The sequence below is a fragment of the Lycorma delicatula genome, chromosome 1 (assembly GCF_047948215.1).
Source record: "Lycorma delicatula isolate Av1 chromosome 1, ASM4794821v1, whole genome shotgun sequence".
NCBI classification, from domain to species: Eukaryota; Metazoa; Arthropoda; class Insecta; order Hemiptera; family Fulgoridae; genus Lycorma; species Lycorma delicatula.
This window is the reverse complement of record NC_134455.1, coordinates 3,264,767-3,284,229: the sequence shown is the minus strand read 5'-3', so window position 1 is coordinate 3,284,229 and position 19,463 is coordinate 3,264,767. Positions and strand designations below refer to the sequence as shown.

Sequence of the window (19,463 nt, the reverse complement as noted above, 5' to 3'; positions counted from 1 at the left end):
ACTCATAGTCTCTATCAGCTGTTCATTGAAAGTATTGTTTCATTATTAGCTATTTGTGATTGTGTTTGTTTAAAACGAGTGCTCCTTTGTCTGATTGCACCAAGGAAGAAATGCGAGCAGTGATCATCGCTCACAGTTTAGAAGGGGTGAAACCAGCAGAGTTTATTTGTTAAATTCAGCAGCAGTATGGAGAGAGTTATTTGAGTGGAAGCAAGATCTAAGAATGGATTGATCGCTTTAAAAAGGGTATGATTTCTCTCTATGATGAACAGCGGCAAGACTAATAACAATATTGAAGTGGTTAAGTAAACGATTCTCAGTAATCGACAAATTACAGTTGATGACACTGCAAGTGAGTTAAATATATAAGCTCAGCATTTTCAGTCATCCATGATTCTTTAAACTTTCAAAAAGTCTGTGCTTACTGGGTTCCATGCCAATTGACCAGCATCCATAAAGAGAATTGTTTGAAAACTTCCCATAAGCTTTTGAAACATTACAAAGATGAAGGAGACTTATTTCTTAAGTGAATAATAACCGTTGATTAGACATGAGTCCATCATTTTGAACCCAAGAGTAAACAGCAAAGTTTAGTGTGGAAATATCCTTCATCTCCCACAGCAAAAAGCTCAAAACTCATCAAAGGTGATGATAATGGGATATGGAAGGTTCACTTTTAGTTTACTTTACACCTAAAGGTCAATCAGTAAACAGTCACAACTACTGTGAGCTGCTGGGTTTACTGAAGAAAAAAACCAAATCCAAAAGAGGTGGTAAACTTTCTGAAGGTGTGATTTTTCTTCAGGATAACATTTGACCTCATATGGCCACAAAAAGTAGTCCTTTGCCTTCTTGATCTCAGTTCTGAGCTGCTGGACCATTCTCCATACAGTCCAGACCTGGCTCTAAGCGATTTTCATCTTTTTAGCCTATTAAAATAAGAGTTATGAGGATTATTATCGATGAAGAGACCTTAGAAGTGGTGAAAAATTTTCTGCACATCATACCGAAAACTTTCTTCCAGGAAGGAATTCAAAAGCTCGTTAAAAGATGGACAAGTGTATAGTAGTAGAGGGGCAATTATGTTGAAAAATAGTGCATGTATCATTTATGTAAGTACAAATAAATACATTGATTTTTTTTGAATTTCACTTTAGTTTTTGACTTGCCCTCATGAAAAGCACAGGTATTCATAAATTTTAAATCATATTTGTGCGCGCGTGCATATTGATCACATAAACTGTCCCAACCTTGGCTTTCAGTGTAAGAAACTCCTCACAGTGTTCATAATGAAACAGCTGTATAATTCCAACAGTTATAACAAGTATAATTCCAACTGCATTTTTCACTTATGCATTATGTGAAATGACTCTTCTCTAATAATCAGCATACATTCCTACCCATTTTAATTGAAATTCTACTATCCTTCACAGCTCTTTTTTGTTTTCTATTTTTATTAACCTTAAAAGTATTAATAAATCATTTATTGAATTATATTAATTATCACAACGTTATTCTTGAAATACATAATTAGAAAAAAATGAAAATAGTAAAATTTTTCAAGTGGTTATCATATTAAACTCCCCCAAATTAAATTCAGATTGTTATATCATGGTTAAAAAACTCTGTTTTTAAATATACTTAATTTGTAGCATATTCAACACAAGTTCTTTTTGTATAATCAGTCTATGAACAAAATTTTGAAATGATGAAATTGCACTGCCTTAGAAACAGATGAAAAATGGACTACTTTTCCATGCATAATTAGCAGTAATTCCAAAAGGTTTTCGTTAAGTAATTGAAACTCTCAAGAGTAACACAGAAAAGAGAAAAGTTTGATTTAGCATAAAACTCAATATTTTCACCAAGTTGTTCATAAGAAATAACTTTTTAAAGACAAGCTTTTTATTTTGTGATTACTGTAGTTAAAGGCTACTATTGATTTTGATTTAAAAAATTCACCAGTGACTACTTTTTTATTGTAAAATTATGTTATTTGTATTTAATTTTCCTTAAATTTATAAACTGATTTTAGGAGGATGAAGTGGGCATTAATCCATTAATTAAAGTGTGGAATGTTGATAAAGAAGATAGACAGGGTCATCCCCTTTGTGTGCGCATTTCACGTGCATCATTACCAAACCGCGCCATTTCAGCATCTTGTTTAAGTATTAATAACTCATTAACTTTTATGGCTGTTGGGTTTCTTGATGGCTCCATTTTATTATACAGAGGTATTGTTATTATTATTATTATTTTTACTAATTCCTTTTATCAGTAATTGCTATATACATTTATTTACATTACTATTATCTAGTTTATTACAAGCTTTTTCTTATATAAATAGGTCTGTGAAATTTCTCTTGGCAAAAACTTCTTCGAATCAGTACTGAGTGTGTGAGTTTTCAAACAAACTGGATGTTATATCTAACACCATTTTAAAAGTAAATTTAAATTGATGTGAATGTCAGTACAATACCACTCAACATTCAACCTTGGGGTGGTAGCATTTCAATTTTTCTTACGGAAAGTTCTTACTTCTGCATAAATGGCATGTTTCTCATGTTAAATATAGAAATAGTTCATAGTAAATAAATTAATTAGACATTAGTAAATTGAGAAATGGAACATTTCTCATGTAAAAAATATTCCCAAACTGGGTTTTGTATCATTAGTTACTTGAAAGAATATTTAAACCCCTCTCCAACTAGCATTCTTGCTCTAGTAAGTTTATTGGGACTAATAACCCACTAGCAGCGTAGGCAACAAAAATGTAACATTCAATTGTAAACCTTGTTCCTCATTATATTAAGCATTGTTAAATTCATAACTATCCATCAGTTCTGTAATTCAAGAACTCATCATATAGGACGGTTTGATGGTAGTCCCACGTTTCTCCAATACTGTTCAAGGATTAAGGAAGATAGAATAATTTTATTAAATATAATCAATCATATGTTGAATAATGTTAATGATATAATATATATTATATAATAACGTTAAAATAACCACCTACAGATCTTCTTATACGTTAATTGAGAATACAAATTTTGTATACTGATTAGTAGTTAATTTAATTATCTAATAAAATAGAATGTGTCTTGTATTTCTCAATGTTTTTGTAATCAAACGGAATGGTAGAGTAATAAATTGTTATTGTTTTAAAGGTAAAAAAAAAAGAAGTAATAAACATATCTGATACATTTATCACTTTACTAGTTATGTTTTCTGAATGGAGTAAAATTTCATAACATTAGTGTAATTCTAATGTGATCCCATTTATAGTTGTTTCAAATGACATTATAATAATATGATTTTACTTGAATTTCATTTATTTATAAAAAAAAACCTTACACAATTACAAGTAGTTTTTGTTGTTATTGTAACTATTTTTTTGTTTATTCTTACTGCCAGATATTTTATTTTAGGTTACAGCAAGAATTTATTTTCCCCCACAAGCATATTTTTTTTTTTTTTTTTTTTTAATAGAATGACATAAAGATACGAAGTCTGGTCAGAAAATAATTTTTTAATTATCACCAATGGAGATATTTAGTGACATGCAGTTGGTAATATTGTGTTCTGCATAACTTTCTTTGTAATCACATGATCTTGGATCGTTGCTATCTCGTTCAATTTTCATGTTGTTGGTATTTGACTGCAATGTGTTGTAGCAATTTTTGGGAGCAACAATTCTAAAATAAGATTTGCTTGAAACTGGGGAAAACTTTCACAGAAACGTTTCAGTGTTTGAAACAAGCTTATGGAGATGTGCTTTGGATCATATGCAATGTTACAAATGATTTTCACGATTTAAAAGTGGTCATCAGTCAATTGAGGATGATCCTCGATCAGGAATCCTTTGACTTCAACTGATGACACCCATGTTCAGAAAATCAATGGTCTGGTGTATGCAAATCGCTGATTGACTGTCAGAGAACTTGCAGAAGAGGTTAGCGTCTCAGTTGGATCATGCCATGATATTTTGACTGAAGAATTGAACATGCATCTAGCATCGAGTTGCAGCAAAGTTTGTTTCTCATTTGATGACCAAACAGCAGAAAGAACATTGAGTGGACATTTGTTGGCTCACTTCTTGAACAAGCCGATGACTATGAAACATTCATGCAAAGGATCATAATGAAGATCATAAGGAAGAATAGGATCATAATATAGAATAAAAGAAAAGATCATTATAAAAGGAAGAATAGGATCATAATAGGAAGGGGTAGGAGACAGAAGCTGGGTTTATGGCTATGGCACTGAGACAAAAGTTCAATTATCACAATGGATTGGCAAAGATTCTCCAACCCCACAAAATCATGTTAGTCTCAATCCAATGTGATGCTCTCTGTTTTAATGGAATTGTGCATTTTGAATTCTTGCCTCAAGATGAAACAATGAACCATGTGTACTGCCAAGACGATTACAATGGTTACATGAAAAAATATACATGTTATAAATACTTAAAATAAATCACAACAAAAAACACATTGTTATTCAATCTCTACATGTATATTTACCATGTTAGGTTCTCATCACTTGAGGTACGAGAATCAGATGCAATTGATTTATTTGAGAGCAATGATGTTCCTTATACACCCAGTCTCTGTGATAAACTGTATGGTTTCAATTTTGTGGCAAAAAAACAATATGAACCTCAGTAGTGGAATTGAAATACTGATACACAACCTTTTATGTATCTTGCATGACTGGGGTGTAAAATAACATTGGGCAGTATATTTAGTCACAAAGCCTATTTTGTTTTGTTTGATAATCATGTTAAATATCATTGTAGTTGTGATAAATTATTTGAGTCAAAAAATATTACTTTTTTTTGTGTTTGTTTTTTTTTTCTTTTGTGTGTCAGTATAAATGAAAATAATTTTTTTAAACAATCAAATTATGCGATTCATTAGTGGAACCTATTAATTTCCTTTAAGAAAATTAATAAAAATTGTTCTGTTGCAAATATGGATAAAATATCTGGAAAATTCAAGTTAGAAGTGATTAAAAAGTTAAACAGCGAAATTAAAACTGATATTACTTAAGAAATGAAAGTAATTAGAAATAAAATAAATAGAATTAGTGATAGTGTGGTTGAACTTCAAAGAATTGCTAAGATGTTTTTTGTGTATTGATAGATGATTATTCAGTGCATATAGGGCTACATAAAGAAAAACGTATAAAAATACAGAAAAATAATTCGCTTAAAATGAACATTTATGACATAGAAAAAGAATTTTTGGAACTACAACAATATTATAGAATGCAAAAGAAGGAATACTTGGAGTGCTGGTCACAAAAAATGAGATCATAAGTGAAATTATTAAAGAAATTCTTAATCCTTTGTATTAATTCCATTTGATGCAGCACATTTATTAACATTTAAAATGAATAGAATCCCACATGTTTAATTAAACTAATTTGGACCGAACTGAAGAACTAGATAGCATTTCGCAATGTGACATTTAATCTGGAAGATGCCATGCATCTGTGCGAGTACAAAATATTAAAAAAAAAAATGAAAAATGATGTGGCAAAGAAATTGCAGTCACATAAAAATTGTAAAAGAAAATTACAGAACAACAAGGTATTGATTGAAGACATCATTGAATCCTTTATCCTAATGTCAATAATGATTTCAGAAAGTTTGACTGTACAGTAAATAGCAATGTAGAAGGTGATAATAATTTTTCTGAAATTGAAATGGAAGATCAAAATAGCAAGTAATTTATTATAAAAATGAATGAGTTAGTCTGATGTTTTTTTTTAGATTGCTGCTTTTTCATTACATTTTCTATACAGGTTAATAATCAGTATCTTCTGTTTCTGTAGGTAATTGATTTACAATTTCCTTATAAGCTGGAGTAATTTCAGTTTATTATAACATTATAAGCAAAAAAGTTAAAAAAAGATAAAAACTGATGATAACCGATGATATACAGCATTACTAAGAGGTTTCCTGCCATCTTTTTGTCATAATTCAACATAAATCACTAGATAATGTGGAAGTTACTCAACTGACTTATTCATCATGACAATGTTCATGTCCATTCTTTATATCTGATCCATGATTTTTGCCCAAGGGCAGAATTCTCCAGGCTCACCTTGTTTCTTATTCTTCAGACATGAAGAATTGTAATTTCTGGTTGTTTTTTCAAGATGAATTGATTTGAGAGCCGAAACCACATAAAGAAGATTACAACAGTGTAGTTGATAATTATACCAAAAGAGGAATTCCCCAGAAATGATTCCAGCAATGGAAGAACTACTGTGTTAAGTATGCAAAGTCACAAGGGTGCTACTTGGAGATTAATATTATAAGCCAATAGGTAAGATGTTTTTCCCAGTCTGTGGTTGGTAACTTTTTGGAAGGACCTCACACATGCACATCTGTTTATTTATAGTCTCATACACAGTAAATTGTCTCTGTGAGTTTTGTATGAAGTAAGTTACTCATGTACAGAGTTAATTAACTGAATGTTATCAACAATTTTTGTAAAATTGTTAGATCTTTTCAAAATCTTACAGGTGATATAAGAAGAGAAAGAACAAGTAAACAGAAACTTCTTCAAGAAGGAAAACAGTCAATAACAGGATTAGCATTTCGAGTGACCGATAAGTGCACTTATTTGTTTGTAGTAACATTGATTAGTGTAGAATTCTATGATGTCACACATAAAGATAGAGAAGTAAAGGTAATTTTAACTTTTTGTAAAGTATATTATTTGTAGTTATTATTTTTGCTTTACATAAATTTAACAGTTCCTAAAATAACATATATTTTTTTAGCACACAGTGTATACTGAACTTTACCAATTTCTTATGATACATAATATTTCTTAATAGACAGATCTATTCAATAAAATATTAGGATGGCACTTTTTTGAAACATTTTGATGGAAAGAAGATGTATTTTACAATAGAAATCGATTAACGAAGATCTTAATGTAATCTAATCATAACAAAATTGTATCCACTTACTTTTAACATCTTTTGGAACTCTGTTCCATTCTCAGAAAATCATTCACTGGAGGTCGTCATCATATCAAGATAAAATGAAAAATGAAAAATAAACTTATACATAAACACACAAAGTCATAACACAATCAACATATAAATCCACGCACAAATGCGACATGTGCACATTGTCATCCACATAAACTGACTTTACATAGATGTTAATAAGACTGCTGAACTTGCATATAAAAGGAATTAAAAAGCTAAAAACATTTTCTTAGATTGAAATAAAATGTATTAGTATATGTACATGTTAAGTAAACTGACATATTAAGCTAATGTGGTAAATTATGAAACTATGTAAGAATACCTTATGATCTTGAGGAAATTAAACATTGTGTATTCTTATGTAAGGTAATTCTTGAAATGATTCAGAGATTATTAGCATGATGAAAATAAATGTAAATGAAATAAGGGGAATTCAGTTGTTGATGCCACATATTATACTGAATGTTTTATGACAGGTTGGATTTAATTAAATTTAGTTACTACACTGGTCAGTATTCTGGCAGTGGATCTCATTGAACTTTTTTGTGTTAAATAAATTCAGTGTAGAACATGAATGGTGGCCTCTTATGCCATAATTTGTACTTGATTTTTCAAGTACAAATGCCTGTGCGATTTGTATATTTTTTAATCCTTATATAACATTTTTCTATAGAGTGGAAGCAAGAGTGTATTATCTGTTATTTTCCACATAAAAGTGTGTGTTGATTTGTTGCTTTATGTTATCTCTCTTGGCACTTTCTATAGCTGTGATAATATGTAAATTTTCTGAAAAACAAGTGACACTTTTGGAGTTGCTTTGGCTTCTGAGGACTTGGCAACAGTTATTCAGCTATGTGAAGAAGGTAGCAGGGAACAACTTATTATTGTTGGAATGACATTGCCATTTCTATGAATGACATGTCTTGAGTTTGGTCACCTACAACCATTAGATTTTGGTCTCCACCATACATTCATACAAGATGTTTGAAAGATATTTTTGTTCTTTTTTCAGTTTTGACTATATATATATAGTTAGTGTAGCGGCTAAAACTAATTAAATCCAAACTGTATATACAACCCGTGTATGTATATATATATATATATATATATATATACACGGGTTATTCCAGGACATATTCCTCGAATACATCCCAGAATACTCTATACATCCAGTACTTCAGATTCAGGACACCAAAATGAGTAAAAAGGTTCATATCAACATATTTTGCTTTGTTTTCCTTCTGGATGCCATTCTGTGTTTTTCAACAAAAGAATTATTTCTCAGGGATGAGTAAACCACTTTAATTAAATTTGGCAAATCTAAGACTAGTGTCTTATTCTACAAAATAAACAAATTCAAAATGGCTGCCATCTTAATTTTTTAATCTTCAATATCTTGTAATTATTTGTTTGATCAAATTTTTACATATTTCAAAATTTATTAAGCATCTTATTTTGAATCTATTTAATTTATTTATTAAGCAATTTTGCTTAATAAAACTAAAAATAAAATAATTAAGTTTTTATTTTAATGTAAAATAGTTTTTGTAAAGATAATCATATAAAAAAAAAAATATTTAATTAAATTCATCAATAAAATAATTATAATAAAATCAAACTTAATTTAAATTAGATAATTATTTAATAATGAACTAATGTAAGTTCCTATTTAATTTAAAATAATGTTATGTAATGATATAATTTTTACAATTCAATAAACCTAAGGAAAATAACTATATATTTATATGATTATTTAAAAATACAAAATTATTAAAAAAAAAAAAAAACCATGGTCAAGCTTTTATTTTAAGATTCGGTTTACTAAAATAATTGCATGTTATTTTTTTTTTTTTTTTTGTCTTCAGTCATTTGACTGGTTTGATGGAGCTCTCCAAGATTCCCTATCTAGTGCTAGTCGTTTCATTTCAGTATACCCTCTACATCCTACATCCCCAACAATTTGTTTTACATACTCCAAACGTGGCCTGCCTACACAATTTTTCACTTCTACCTGTCCTTCCAATATTAAAGCGACTATTCCAGGATGCCTTAGTATGTGGCCTATAAGTCTGTCTCTTCTTTTAACTATATTTTTCCAAATGCTTCTTTCTTCATCTATTTGCCGCAATACCTATTCATTTGTCACTTTATCCACCCATTTGATTTTTAACATTCTCCTATAGCACCACATTTCAAAAGCTTCTAATCTTTTCTTCTCAGATACTCCGATTGTCCAAGTTTCACTTCCATATAAAGTGACACTCCAAACATATACTTTCAAAAATGTTTTCCTGACATTTAAATTAATTTTTGATGTAAACAAATTATATTTCTTACTGAAGGCTCGTTTAGCTTGTGCTATTCAGCATTTTATATCGCTCCTGCTTCGTCCATCTTTAGTAATTTTACTTCCCAAATAACAAAATTCTTCTACCTCCATAATCTTTTCTCCTCCTATTTTCACATTTAGCGGTCCATCTTTGTTATTTCTACTACATTTCATTACTTGTGTTTCGTTCTTGTTTATTTTCATGCGATAATTCTTGCTTAGGACTTCATCTATGCCGTTCATTGTTTCTTCTAAATCCTTTTTACTCTCGGCTAGAATTACTATATCATCAGTAAATCGTAGCATCTTTATCTTTTCACCTTGTACTGTTACTCCGAATCTAAATTGTTCTTTAACGTCATTAACTGGTAGTTCCATTTAAAGATTAAAAAGTAACGGAGATAGGGAACATCCTTGTCGGACTCCCTTTCTTATTACGGCGCATGTTGTTTATTATTCAATTATTTATTTCTTAAGAATAAATTTATTATTATATATCTTATATATTTACTTTTTTTAATTTATTAGTTAATTAAGTTCTCTTAATTTTTAAGCTGTGGGTGTTTCACAAATTTGAGGAAAAGGACTTTTGGTCAGGTGATTTTAAAATAATTAACGCAGCTTCAAATAATGGGCAGGCAGGAGTAGGTTTCATAATGAACAAGAAGATAAGGAAGAGAGTAGAGTATTTCAAAATGCATAGCGATAGAATCATTGTAAATAAGGATAAAATCAAAACCTAAACCGACAACGATTGTTAACATCTATATGACTTCAAGCACCCATGATGATGATGAGGTAGAGTGTGTATACGAAGTAACTGATGAAGCAATTAAACACATAAAAGGAGATGAAAATTTAATAATAGTTGGAGATTGGAATGCAAGCATTGGAAAAGGCAAGGAAGGAAATATTGTGGCTGAATACGGGGTGGGCAAAAGGAATGAAAGAGGGGACCGACTTATAAATTTTTGCACGAAGTATAATTTAGTAATTGCCAACACCCAGTTTAAAAATCATAATAGAAGAATATACACTTGGAAAAAGCTAGGCGATACTTCAAGGTATCAGATAGATTATATCGTGGTTAAACAAAGATTTAGAAATCAACTCGTCGACTGCAAAACTTACCCTGGAGCAGACATTGATAGGCCATAGGGGGAACAAAGAGAAGTGGTAGAAAACCTTGGGTTACAGACGATATATTGTAGCTGATGGATGAAAGTAGAAAATATAAGAATGCTAGTGATGAAGAAAGCAAAAGGAACTATCAACAACTAAGAAATGCTATAAACAGGAAGTGCAAACTAGCGAAAGAAGAGTGGATTAAAGAAAAGTGTTCAGAAGGGGAAAGAGAAATGAACATTGGTAAAATAGACAGAACATACAGGAAAGTTAGGGAAAATTTTGGGGTACATAAATTAAAATCCAATAATGTATTAAATAAAGATGATACACCGATTTATAATATGAAAGGTAAAGTCGATAGGTGGGTGGAATATATTGAAGAGTTATACGGAGGAAATGAATTAGAAAATGGTGTTATAGAGGAAGAAGAGGAAGTTGAAGAGGATGAAATGGGACAAACAATACTGAGATCTGAATTTAAGAGAGCATTAAAAGATTTGAATGGCAGAAAGGTTCCTGGAATAGACGGAATACCTGTAGAATTACTGCGCAGTGCAGGTGAAGAAGCGATTGATAGATTAAAAAACTGGTGTGTAATATTTATGAAAAAGGGGAAGTTCCGTCAGACTTCAAAAAAAGTGTTAAAGTCATGATACCAAAGAAAGCAGGAGCAGATAAATGAAAATAAACAAGAACAAAACAAAAGTAATGAAATCTAGTAGAAATAACAAAGATGGACCACTGAATGTGAAAATAGGAGGAGAAAAGATTATGGAGGTAGAAGAATTTTGTTATTTGTGAAGTAGAATTACTAAAGATGGACGAAGTAGGAGCGATATAAAAAGCCAAATAGCACAGCCAAAACAAGCCTTCAGTCAGAAATATAATTTATTTATATCAAAAATTAATTTAAATGTCAGGAAAAGATTTTTGAAAGTATATGTTTGGAGTGTCGCTTTATATGGAAGTGAAACTTGGACGATCAGATTATCTGAGGATAAAAGATTAGAAGCTTTTGAAATGTGGTGCTATAGGAGAATGTTAAAAATCAGATGGGTGGATAAAGTGACAAATGAAGAGGTGTGCGGCAAATAGATGAAGAAAGAAGCATTTGGAAAAATATAGTTAAAAGAAGAGACAGACTTATAGGCCACATACTAAGACATCCTGGAATAGTCGCTTTAATATTTGAAGGACAGGTAGAAGGAAAAAATTGTGTAGGCAGGCCACGTTTGGAATATGTAAAACAAATTGTTAGGGATGTAGGATGTAGAGGGTATACTGAAATGAAACGACTAGCACTAGATAGGGAATCTTGGAGAGCTGCATCAAACCAGTCAAATGACTGAAGACAAAAAAAAATTAAGCACTGTTGAAAGTAGATGGTTTGTAAATTTTTTAACTTAACTTACGTATATTTGTTACATTTTGTATTTTTTTCTCTCAGATAGGTGTTCAAGGACCATGCAAATATCAGCTCATATAGTTTTTCTTTTTCTTCCAGAAGTTGTTCATTCTTTTGAACTGTTTAGCTCTTCTAGCTTCAGTCCATTCTTCTCTGTTGAGCTTTTCTTTTCACCTACAGAAACCTTTAATTCAAACATTTTCTTTCTGTCAACCTAGACAGCCATTTTCTGAATTGTTGAACTTTTTCAGCTCTTTTTTCATATGTTGAACATACTCATCTTGACCTTTATAATTCCAGAATTTATCGAAGATCTGTTTATTTAGCCTTGGTTGGTTTATTCAGATCATGTGTCCATAGAATTTTAGTTGTCATTTTCATATTGTTACTTGCAGGTCTTCATTTTTATCATATATTGATGATAAAATACTGACAGATCTCAGTCTGTGGCTTTCTTGGGCCATAAATCCTTCTTAAAATTCTTCTTTCCATCTTTAAGTAGATTTTCTACTCCAGTTATATTTGTAGTTTCCACACCGTACAATATTACTGGTCTTGCAGCTGCACAATAATGTTTTTCTCAATTTTACATTTAATGAAGGTGTTTTTTTTTGTAGCAGATATTTTAGAAAGTGCAGAAAGTTTAGTTCTAATTTGTGTCAGTCTATCTGTTCTATTTCTACTAATTTTTTCTCAAAGATATTTAAAATGACCCGTGATCTTAATTTTGTCATACTTTATTTCTATTATCTTTTTGGTTTATATACTGGCACTTGTCATCATTTCTGTCTTTGTAAAGGAGATCTGCAAGCCTGTTTTTCTTCAGCTACTTCTTTCAGTAATCGGTTGATTACTTCTTGTTCTGATTCTGCAAAGAGTGCAAAGTAATCCCAAAAAACTAGACATTTAATCTTGACATTCTGATTCTTTGTTCCTGTTTTTGAACTTGAATCATTATTTTCCCAGAATGTCTCCTGACTTTATGTAAAACCAAGTTGAAAAGCATTGGTAAAAGACCTTCACTTTGTCTTAGTCCTGTTTTTATTTGGAGTGATTTCCTGACTTCACCTAGAAACTTGACTTTAGATTTAATGTAGGTTAAAGCGAGTTTAATTAAATGTATGATTTTTTGCTCAAATTTGTATTCTTTTAATGTGTCAAATATGGTTTCTGTATCTACTGAATTGTAAGCCTTTTGAAAATCATTGAATAAAAAAAGATGTCTTTTGGCCTTGTGTTGTAATATTTTAATATCATTTTTAGGCTTAGAATTTGTTCTGTACAAGATCTATTTCTTCTGCATCTACCTTGATATTCATCAAACTTTGAGTTGATGTGCGGTTCAGGTCTCTTAAGAAGTAGTTTGGAGAATATTTTATATGTGACAGGTAATAGTGAGATTCCTCTATCGTTATTAACTTCAGTTTTTTAGCCTTTTTTATATAATGGATTAATTAATACGACAAGCCAATCATCTGGAATCTTTTCTTCTATCCAAATTTTCTGGAAGAGTTTGATTATTTCTGTTGGGAATTTCTTATCTGCAAGATTCCATAATTCTGTGATTTTACCATCCTCACCTGATGTTTTATTGTTTTTGAGCAACCTGATCACATTTTTAATGTCTTACTTGTCTGGTGAATTAAAGTAAGGATTCTGTGTTGTGAAGCTTAAGTTCAGTTTTTCTTTGGGGGTTTTCACAGTTTAATAACTTTTCAAAATATTCAACCAGGATCTCACAATTTTCCTTGTTGTTCAAGGCTAGTATGCCATTTTCTGTTTTAAAGTTAAAACTTGGAGATGAGTAACCATTGAGTTTATTCTTAAATGTTCTGTAAAATAGTCTTGAAGTTTTCGTCCATTTCTGTTATTTGTTAATTCATGAGTTTTCTTCTAATTTTCCTTAGTGTTTGGTGTGTTATTTTTTCATAATTTTTGGGCTTAATCTAGATTTTCTTGAGTTTTGTTATTCCATTTTTTCCAGGCTAGAAGCCTTTTTAATTGCATTTCCAGATGCATTACCACCAGGTTGTTTTGTGAAAGTTTAATGGTGCAATTTCTTGGGCAGGTTTAATTAAATTTTGAGTGACTTCATTCCAATTTTTATATGTATTTAGTTTATTTTGAAATTCTCATCTTTTCATTTAAAAGTGTTTGTTATTAGTTTTGGGGATTTTGACATTAGTATGAAATTCATCTTGATTTAGGAGAGATCTGAGGTTACATTTATGTCTTTCCTGACCTTGTCATTTTGAATTTCTTTGTGGCAGTTTTGAGAGATGGTTACATGATAAGTTAAAATTTGTTGACATGATTTTGAAATTTAGGTGTTCACAGAGTTTGACTAATCTTTCACCATGCTTGTTTGTTCTTGTGTGAGCTGGATGTTTACCAATTATGTTAGAAAATTTGGTATTAATGTAGTAGTAGTCGATTTACCTCTGTAGTTAGTTAGTTCTTAGATGGCGCCACTGAAATGATACATTTAAATAAGAAAATAAGTAAATAAAATTATGAATGTAATTAACCAAACTTAACCCACACTTACTTCGCTCGCTAACCTTCACTTGCTAGTCAAAGTAAGTGAGCAAAGCGAGCTTAGGTTAATTTGGTTAGATTATATTTATAATTTTATTTATTTAATTTCTTATTTCAATATAGCGTTTCAGTGGTTCCATCTAAGAACTACCTAACTACAGTGGTAGATTGCCTACTACATTAATACCAAAAATTTTCTTTCAGAGCAAAGTTGAGCATTGAAATCTCCTAGCAAAATTTTCACTTGATTTACTGGGATTTTGAAGATTTCTTCCCAGAATTCTTTGTCAGATTTTCTTTGTGTATCTTTTATTTAATGGTTTGATGGTCAGAAGTGATAATCTTGCATTTATACTTTTGAAGTCAATGACCGAGTCTAAATTTTTTTGTTGACCATAAAAGGTGTTCCAAGATGTGAAATGTTTTTCATTGTGCTTTTGCCAACTTTTCTCTTAAAAATTCTGAAGCTGTGTCAGATTCAAAAGTGTCTTCATCTAAGAATCTGGGTTCTTGAAGTGCAAGTATGGAGATATTTAGCATGTGTAGTTCTGTGGTTAAGTTTTCTGACTTTGAGTAAAGAGTTAATATTATGTTCCAAAAAAATACTTTTTTTTATTTTTATATTTGTAAAAGTTCTTGGAATGCTCCAATTCACCTTTTAGCTTCATACTGTCAGACTCCCTGGAATGCAATTGTCTGACTTTGTCTTCAGGGTAATTAATTTTGTAAGAAGTTATAATTCAGGATATTAATGTTTTTGATGGTTGGACAGAATCCAATGTAATACAATTAAGGTCCCTCGTAATACAATTAAGGTTTGAGCCCTCTAGTGCTCAAGGAATTAATTATTATTATTAAGCTTAAGGAATTATTATTTATTCCTTGAGCTCAAGGAATTATTTTATAGACTAAAATAGGATGGAAAGAAAAGGGCGTTTTTAAAAATGTTGAAAAAAAGCGGCTTAGTAAGGATATATTATACATAAAAAAATAAATAAATAGACGAAAGAACAAGAAATAATAAAAAAATATTAAGTGATTAATAAACAGGGATTTCAAAACTGTGAGTAGTAGTCAAAAAAGAGATGAATTTATTACTAGCCAATTGTGTAAAATTTCAAATCTGCTTGCTTCTCATCATGAACTGACTCTAATCTATGTATGCAACTGTTGAACTCTTGTACATTGTCAGCGCATTCCTCTTAGACATATGTATATCCCATGAGAGTCAGTCTTCTCACTACAGCGTGTTTCATAACTGTAACTGTTTGACAAAATAAATTCATTTTACTATTTCTGACTGTGATAAAATGAAAGCCCTCTAATGAAATGAAAATTTTAATAGTATTTTTAGAATAACAGTAAGAAATAAAAATAATTTTTATCATTTTACACAGTGTAATTAATATTTTTCATTATTAAGAGTGTGATTCAATAATTAAAGACACAAGTAACTAAGGAGGCAAAACAGTTAATAAGAAGATTATGACACTTTCAGAACAATAAGCTGGTAACCCTGTGATGATGTTTGATAAGCTGATTGAGTAAAATTAGTTTATTTATAGCCTTAAAAAATATCATTTTACAATTGCAAGACCTGTTTGCAAATTATTTGAACAGCAAGCAATGATCCAGTTTTTGCTTTTGTTCTCCAGCTTTTGTTCAGTTAGCATTTGTTCTCTTATAACCAAATGTTATGGACAAAGTTGTATGAATCTCAGAAATGTTTATAGGTGAGAAGAAAAGTTTAAAGACAGTCTAACTTCAATGAATGACGACCACATACTGGACATTCAATTGAAGTTTCAATTCCTGTGTTTGAAACTCACATGAACACTCATTGTAAACAATCTGTAGTCTCAATGTAATTGTAATCTGTTAGTCTTCTTGGATGAAAGTGTTCATGTAAGTTTCAAGCACTGGAATTGAAACTCCCTTGGATCTCGATGCAAAGGTATTATTATTTTGCTTCACAATAACCTCTGGCCTCAGTGGCTGAGTTACTTAAACAAATTGCATTGCAAAGTATTACTTCACTTTCCATACAGTTCTGACTCAGCTCCATCAGATTTCTATTTGTTTTGTCCACTCAAGGAGGCATTATATAGTAAGAAGTTTAATAACAATGATAACGTAAAGAAAATGTGCTGAATTGGTTCCAACATCAAAGCAAAGATTTCTTTGGAGTAGGCATAAGTAAGCTGATTCAGAGACAGGATAAATGTATCAATGTTGCTGAGATTATGAAGCTGAAAAAAAGTAACATTAATAGAATAAATCATTCCAGCTCCAAAACAATTTGTATCTTTAATTATTGATAGACCCTCATTATTATTATTATTATTTATTTTTCATTTATATACACACACACACACACACACGTGTAATATCTAACAGTCTTCTAATTATGATTGTTTATGTTTAACAATCAAAATAATAACAATCATCTAGTTTTAAATATTAAGTAAAATTTTTATAAATGATTTGAGAAATTGTTTGTTTCTAACTTAGCTTGCATAAACAAAATTAGTTTATTTAAATAAACAATGAAACTTTCTGTTAGATCTCCTTATAAAACTTTGTGTACTATAAGCTTAGTGTAAAAAATTGAATTGTATTTGTAACAGTGATGCCATTTTGTCAATTCTAAAATTGCAAATTTTTTAATTTTATTGATGTAATTACAATAAATGTAATGTGAATTTAATTTACTTTTTTTTTTGTAGACAATTCTTGATAGCGTTGGTTGTTCACCTCATTGTTCAGTTTTAATGGATTCTGTGAAAGATAGTCATTTCATGATATGTAGAAATGATGTAAGTTATATTAAATTGAATATTATTTGTACATTATATATGTAGATAAAAGTAAAGTTTTTCCAATCAGCATGCCAATGAAGGATAAGCAGATTTATATTTTTTTAATTATACTTGTATGCTAGTAGTTATTGAAATATTTTTATTAAACTTATAACCACAATACCTTAATAAAACCCATAAATTATGTATGACATTGTAGGTATCTATCACAAAAATATAATGCTGGAGATTACATATTTTGCCTCTTGTTATTGCTTATATTTCTAAAATTAAGTTTTAATTTTAAGGTTTGATGTGATTGCTAGTTGCTTGTTGCTTGTTGATACAAAAGACATTATCTTTCCTGCCATGGGTAATAATGTATTTCATTTCTGTATCCCCATTTGAAAGAAATTGATTTTACTTCCGGACTTTTTCTTACATTTTGTTTGTCTGTTAATGAATCTGCAGAAATAATGTATTCCTTCATCAATATCTTACATGTACTTAAAATTTGGTTAATCTTGTTTTGCCAGTTTAGATTAAAATTTTAATGTTCAGTTATATTAGCTGTTAAGAATTAATAATTTACTTAGTTAAGATTCAGTTTCATTCACTAAGTGTACCATTGTGGTTCTTTTTTAAAAATGTGTTTTGTATGATACTCACTTCTTAAAATACTAAGTGTTTTTATAATTTAAGTATAATTTTTTTTTTTAAATCATCTTAGTTAATCCTGGAAGATATATAATACTGTTAAAATAATGTCCAGTACTATTTTTAATAAATAATTTGAGAAAAAATGTAATGTACACACTTAATAGCAAAAAAATTTACTAATTAAAAAAAATTGTAACCATTTATTAGATGAATGTTAATTTTCAAAACTGTCTAGTTCAGTGTTTCCTTGAAAGATCCAGATAGTTTTTATTTTTATGTACATTTTGAACTTCCACTAATTATTTTAAGTTAATTTGCAATACTTACAGGTATCAGATTATTTGAAAAAAGATTGCTACACTGAAATCTTTGTTACTTCTTATTAGATTTATTTTGAATGTATAGAAGGAGTTGACAGTTTGATAGTAATGAGAGACTGGAATGTGATAGTATGAAGACAACAAGAGGAAGTAGAACGCATGCATGTAAAAAAAAGTGAAAGTGCAACTAAAGTTTCAAAATCTTGCATAAATAATGAGAATAACAATGGAATATAACAGTTTTCAATGAACAGTGGAAGCCATCGCTAAAGAGTTATTTTGGAAATTTGTTGCTTGACTGAACTGTTCAGTTATGGTATATGGTAGGCATTAGCTTACAGCAGTTGTTCCTAAAGTGTGTGCCTTGACTCCCAGAAGCTGCAACTTCCTTACAGGAGCACCATGAAATATTATACAATTTTCCTTATTTTATTTCTATTTTCAATTGTACGCAACATCTAGCCAAGCTGACACAAACCACTTAGTTATTGTTTGCAAAAGCAAACTGTAAGTGATTACTAGATGATACGATAGTAGTCCCTTGATTGTTTTAGTAGGTTTCTCTAATTTTCAGGTACTTTTTGTTCATATATAAATAAATGTTGGTTTGTTTTAATTTTAAATTAGTTTTTGGAGATTAGTTGAATATTGTGGTAAAGTCAAGTGAAGTTTTTGAAATATATTTTTTCTTATGCATTTTTAAAAATGAATTTGTTTTTATTAAACTGCAATAAGCAGTGTGAGAATGAAAATGAAGGGAGCAGATCATCAACCAGTGACAAGAGTGTGAAGTGTAAAATCAAAAATATGATAACAGCTATTTGGATTGTGGCTTTATTTCAAATGTAATCACTGGCAAAAAGTGGTCACTACATGTTTTGTGTATGAAAATTTTGGCATCTGAATGCAAGCATCAATTAAATTGAAACACCATTTAGAATCCATTCTTTCTTTTTTTTTGTCTTCAGTCATTTGACTGGTTTGATGCAGCTCTCCAAGATTCCCTCTCTAGTGCTAGTTGTTTCATTTCAGTATACCCTCTACATCCTACATCCCTAACAATTTGTTTTACATATTCCAAACGTGGCCTGCCTACACAATTATTCCTTCTACCTGTCCTTCCAATATTAAAGCGACTATTCCAGGATGCCTTAGTATGTGGCCTATAAGTCTGTCTCTTCTTTTAACTATATTTTTCCAAATGCTTCTTTCTTCATCTATTTGCCGCACACCTCTTCATTTGTCACTTTATCCACCCATCTGATTTTTAACAT

At 30.1% G+C, this 19,463-nt stretch overlaps 1 protein-coding gene across 4 annotated transcripts in view; it reads left to right on the top strand.

Annotated features, from left to right (window-relative positions):
- Positions 1 to 19,463, top strand: part of LOC142322279 (vacuolar protein sorting-associated protein 11 homolog) — a 106,520-nt gene that overhangs the window by 8,529 nt on the left and 78,528 nt on the right. For all 4 annotated transcript variants that reach the window (XR_012755829.1, XR_012755836.1, XM_075361227.1 and 1 more), the window contains exons 4-6: positions 2,036 to 2,234; positions 6,535 to 6,701; positions 17,138 to 17,227. Coding sequence is in view for 2 of the 4 variants with exons in the window: in XM_075361227.1 (XP_075217342.1) it covers positions 2,036 to 2,234; positions 6,535 to 6,701; positions 17,138 to 17,227 (456 nt within the window). In the remaining 2 variants the exon portion in view is untranslated. The remainder of the gene's footprint in view (positions 1 to 2,035; positions 2,235 to 6,534; positions 6,702 to 17,137; positions 17,228 to 19,463) is intronic.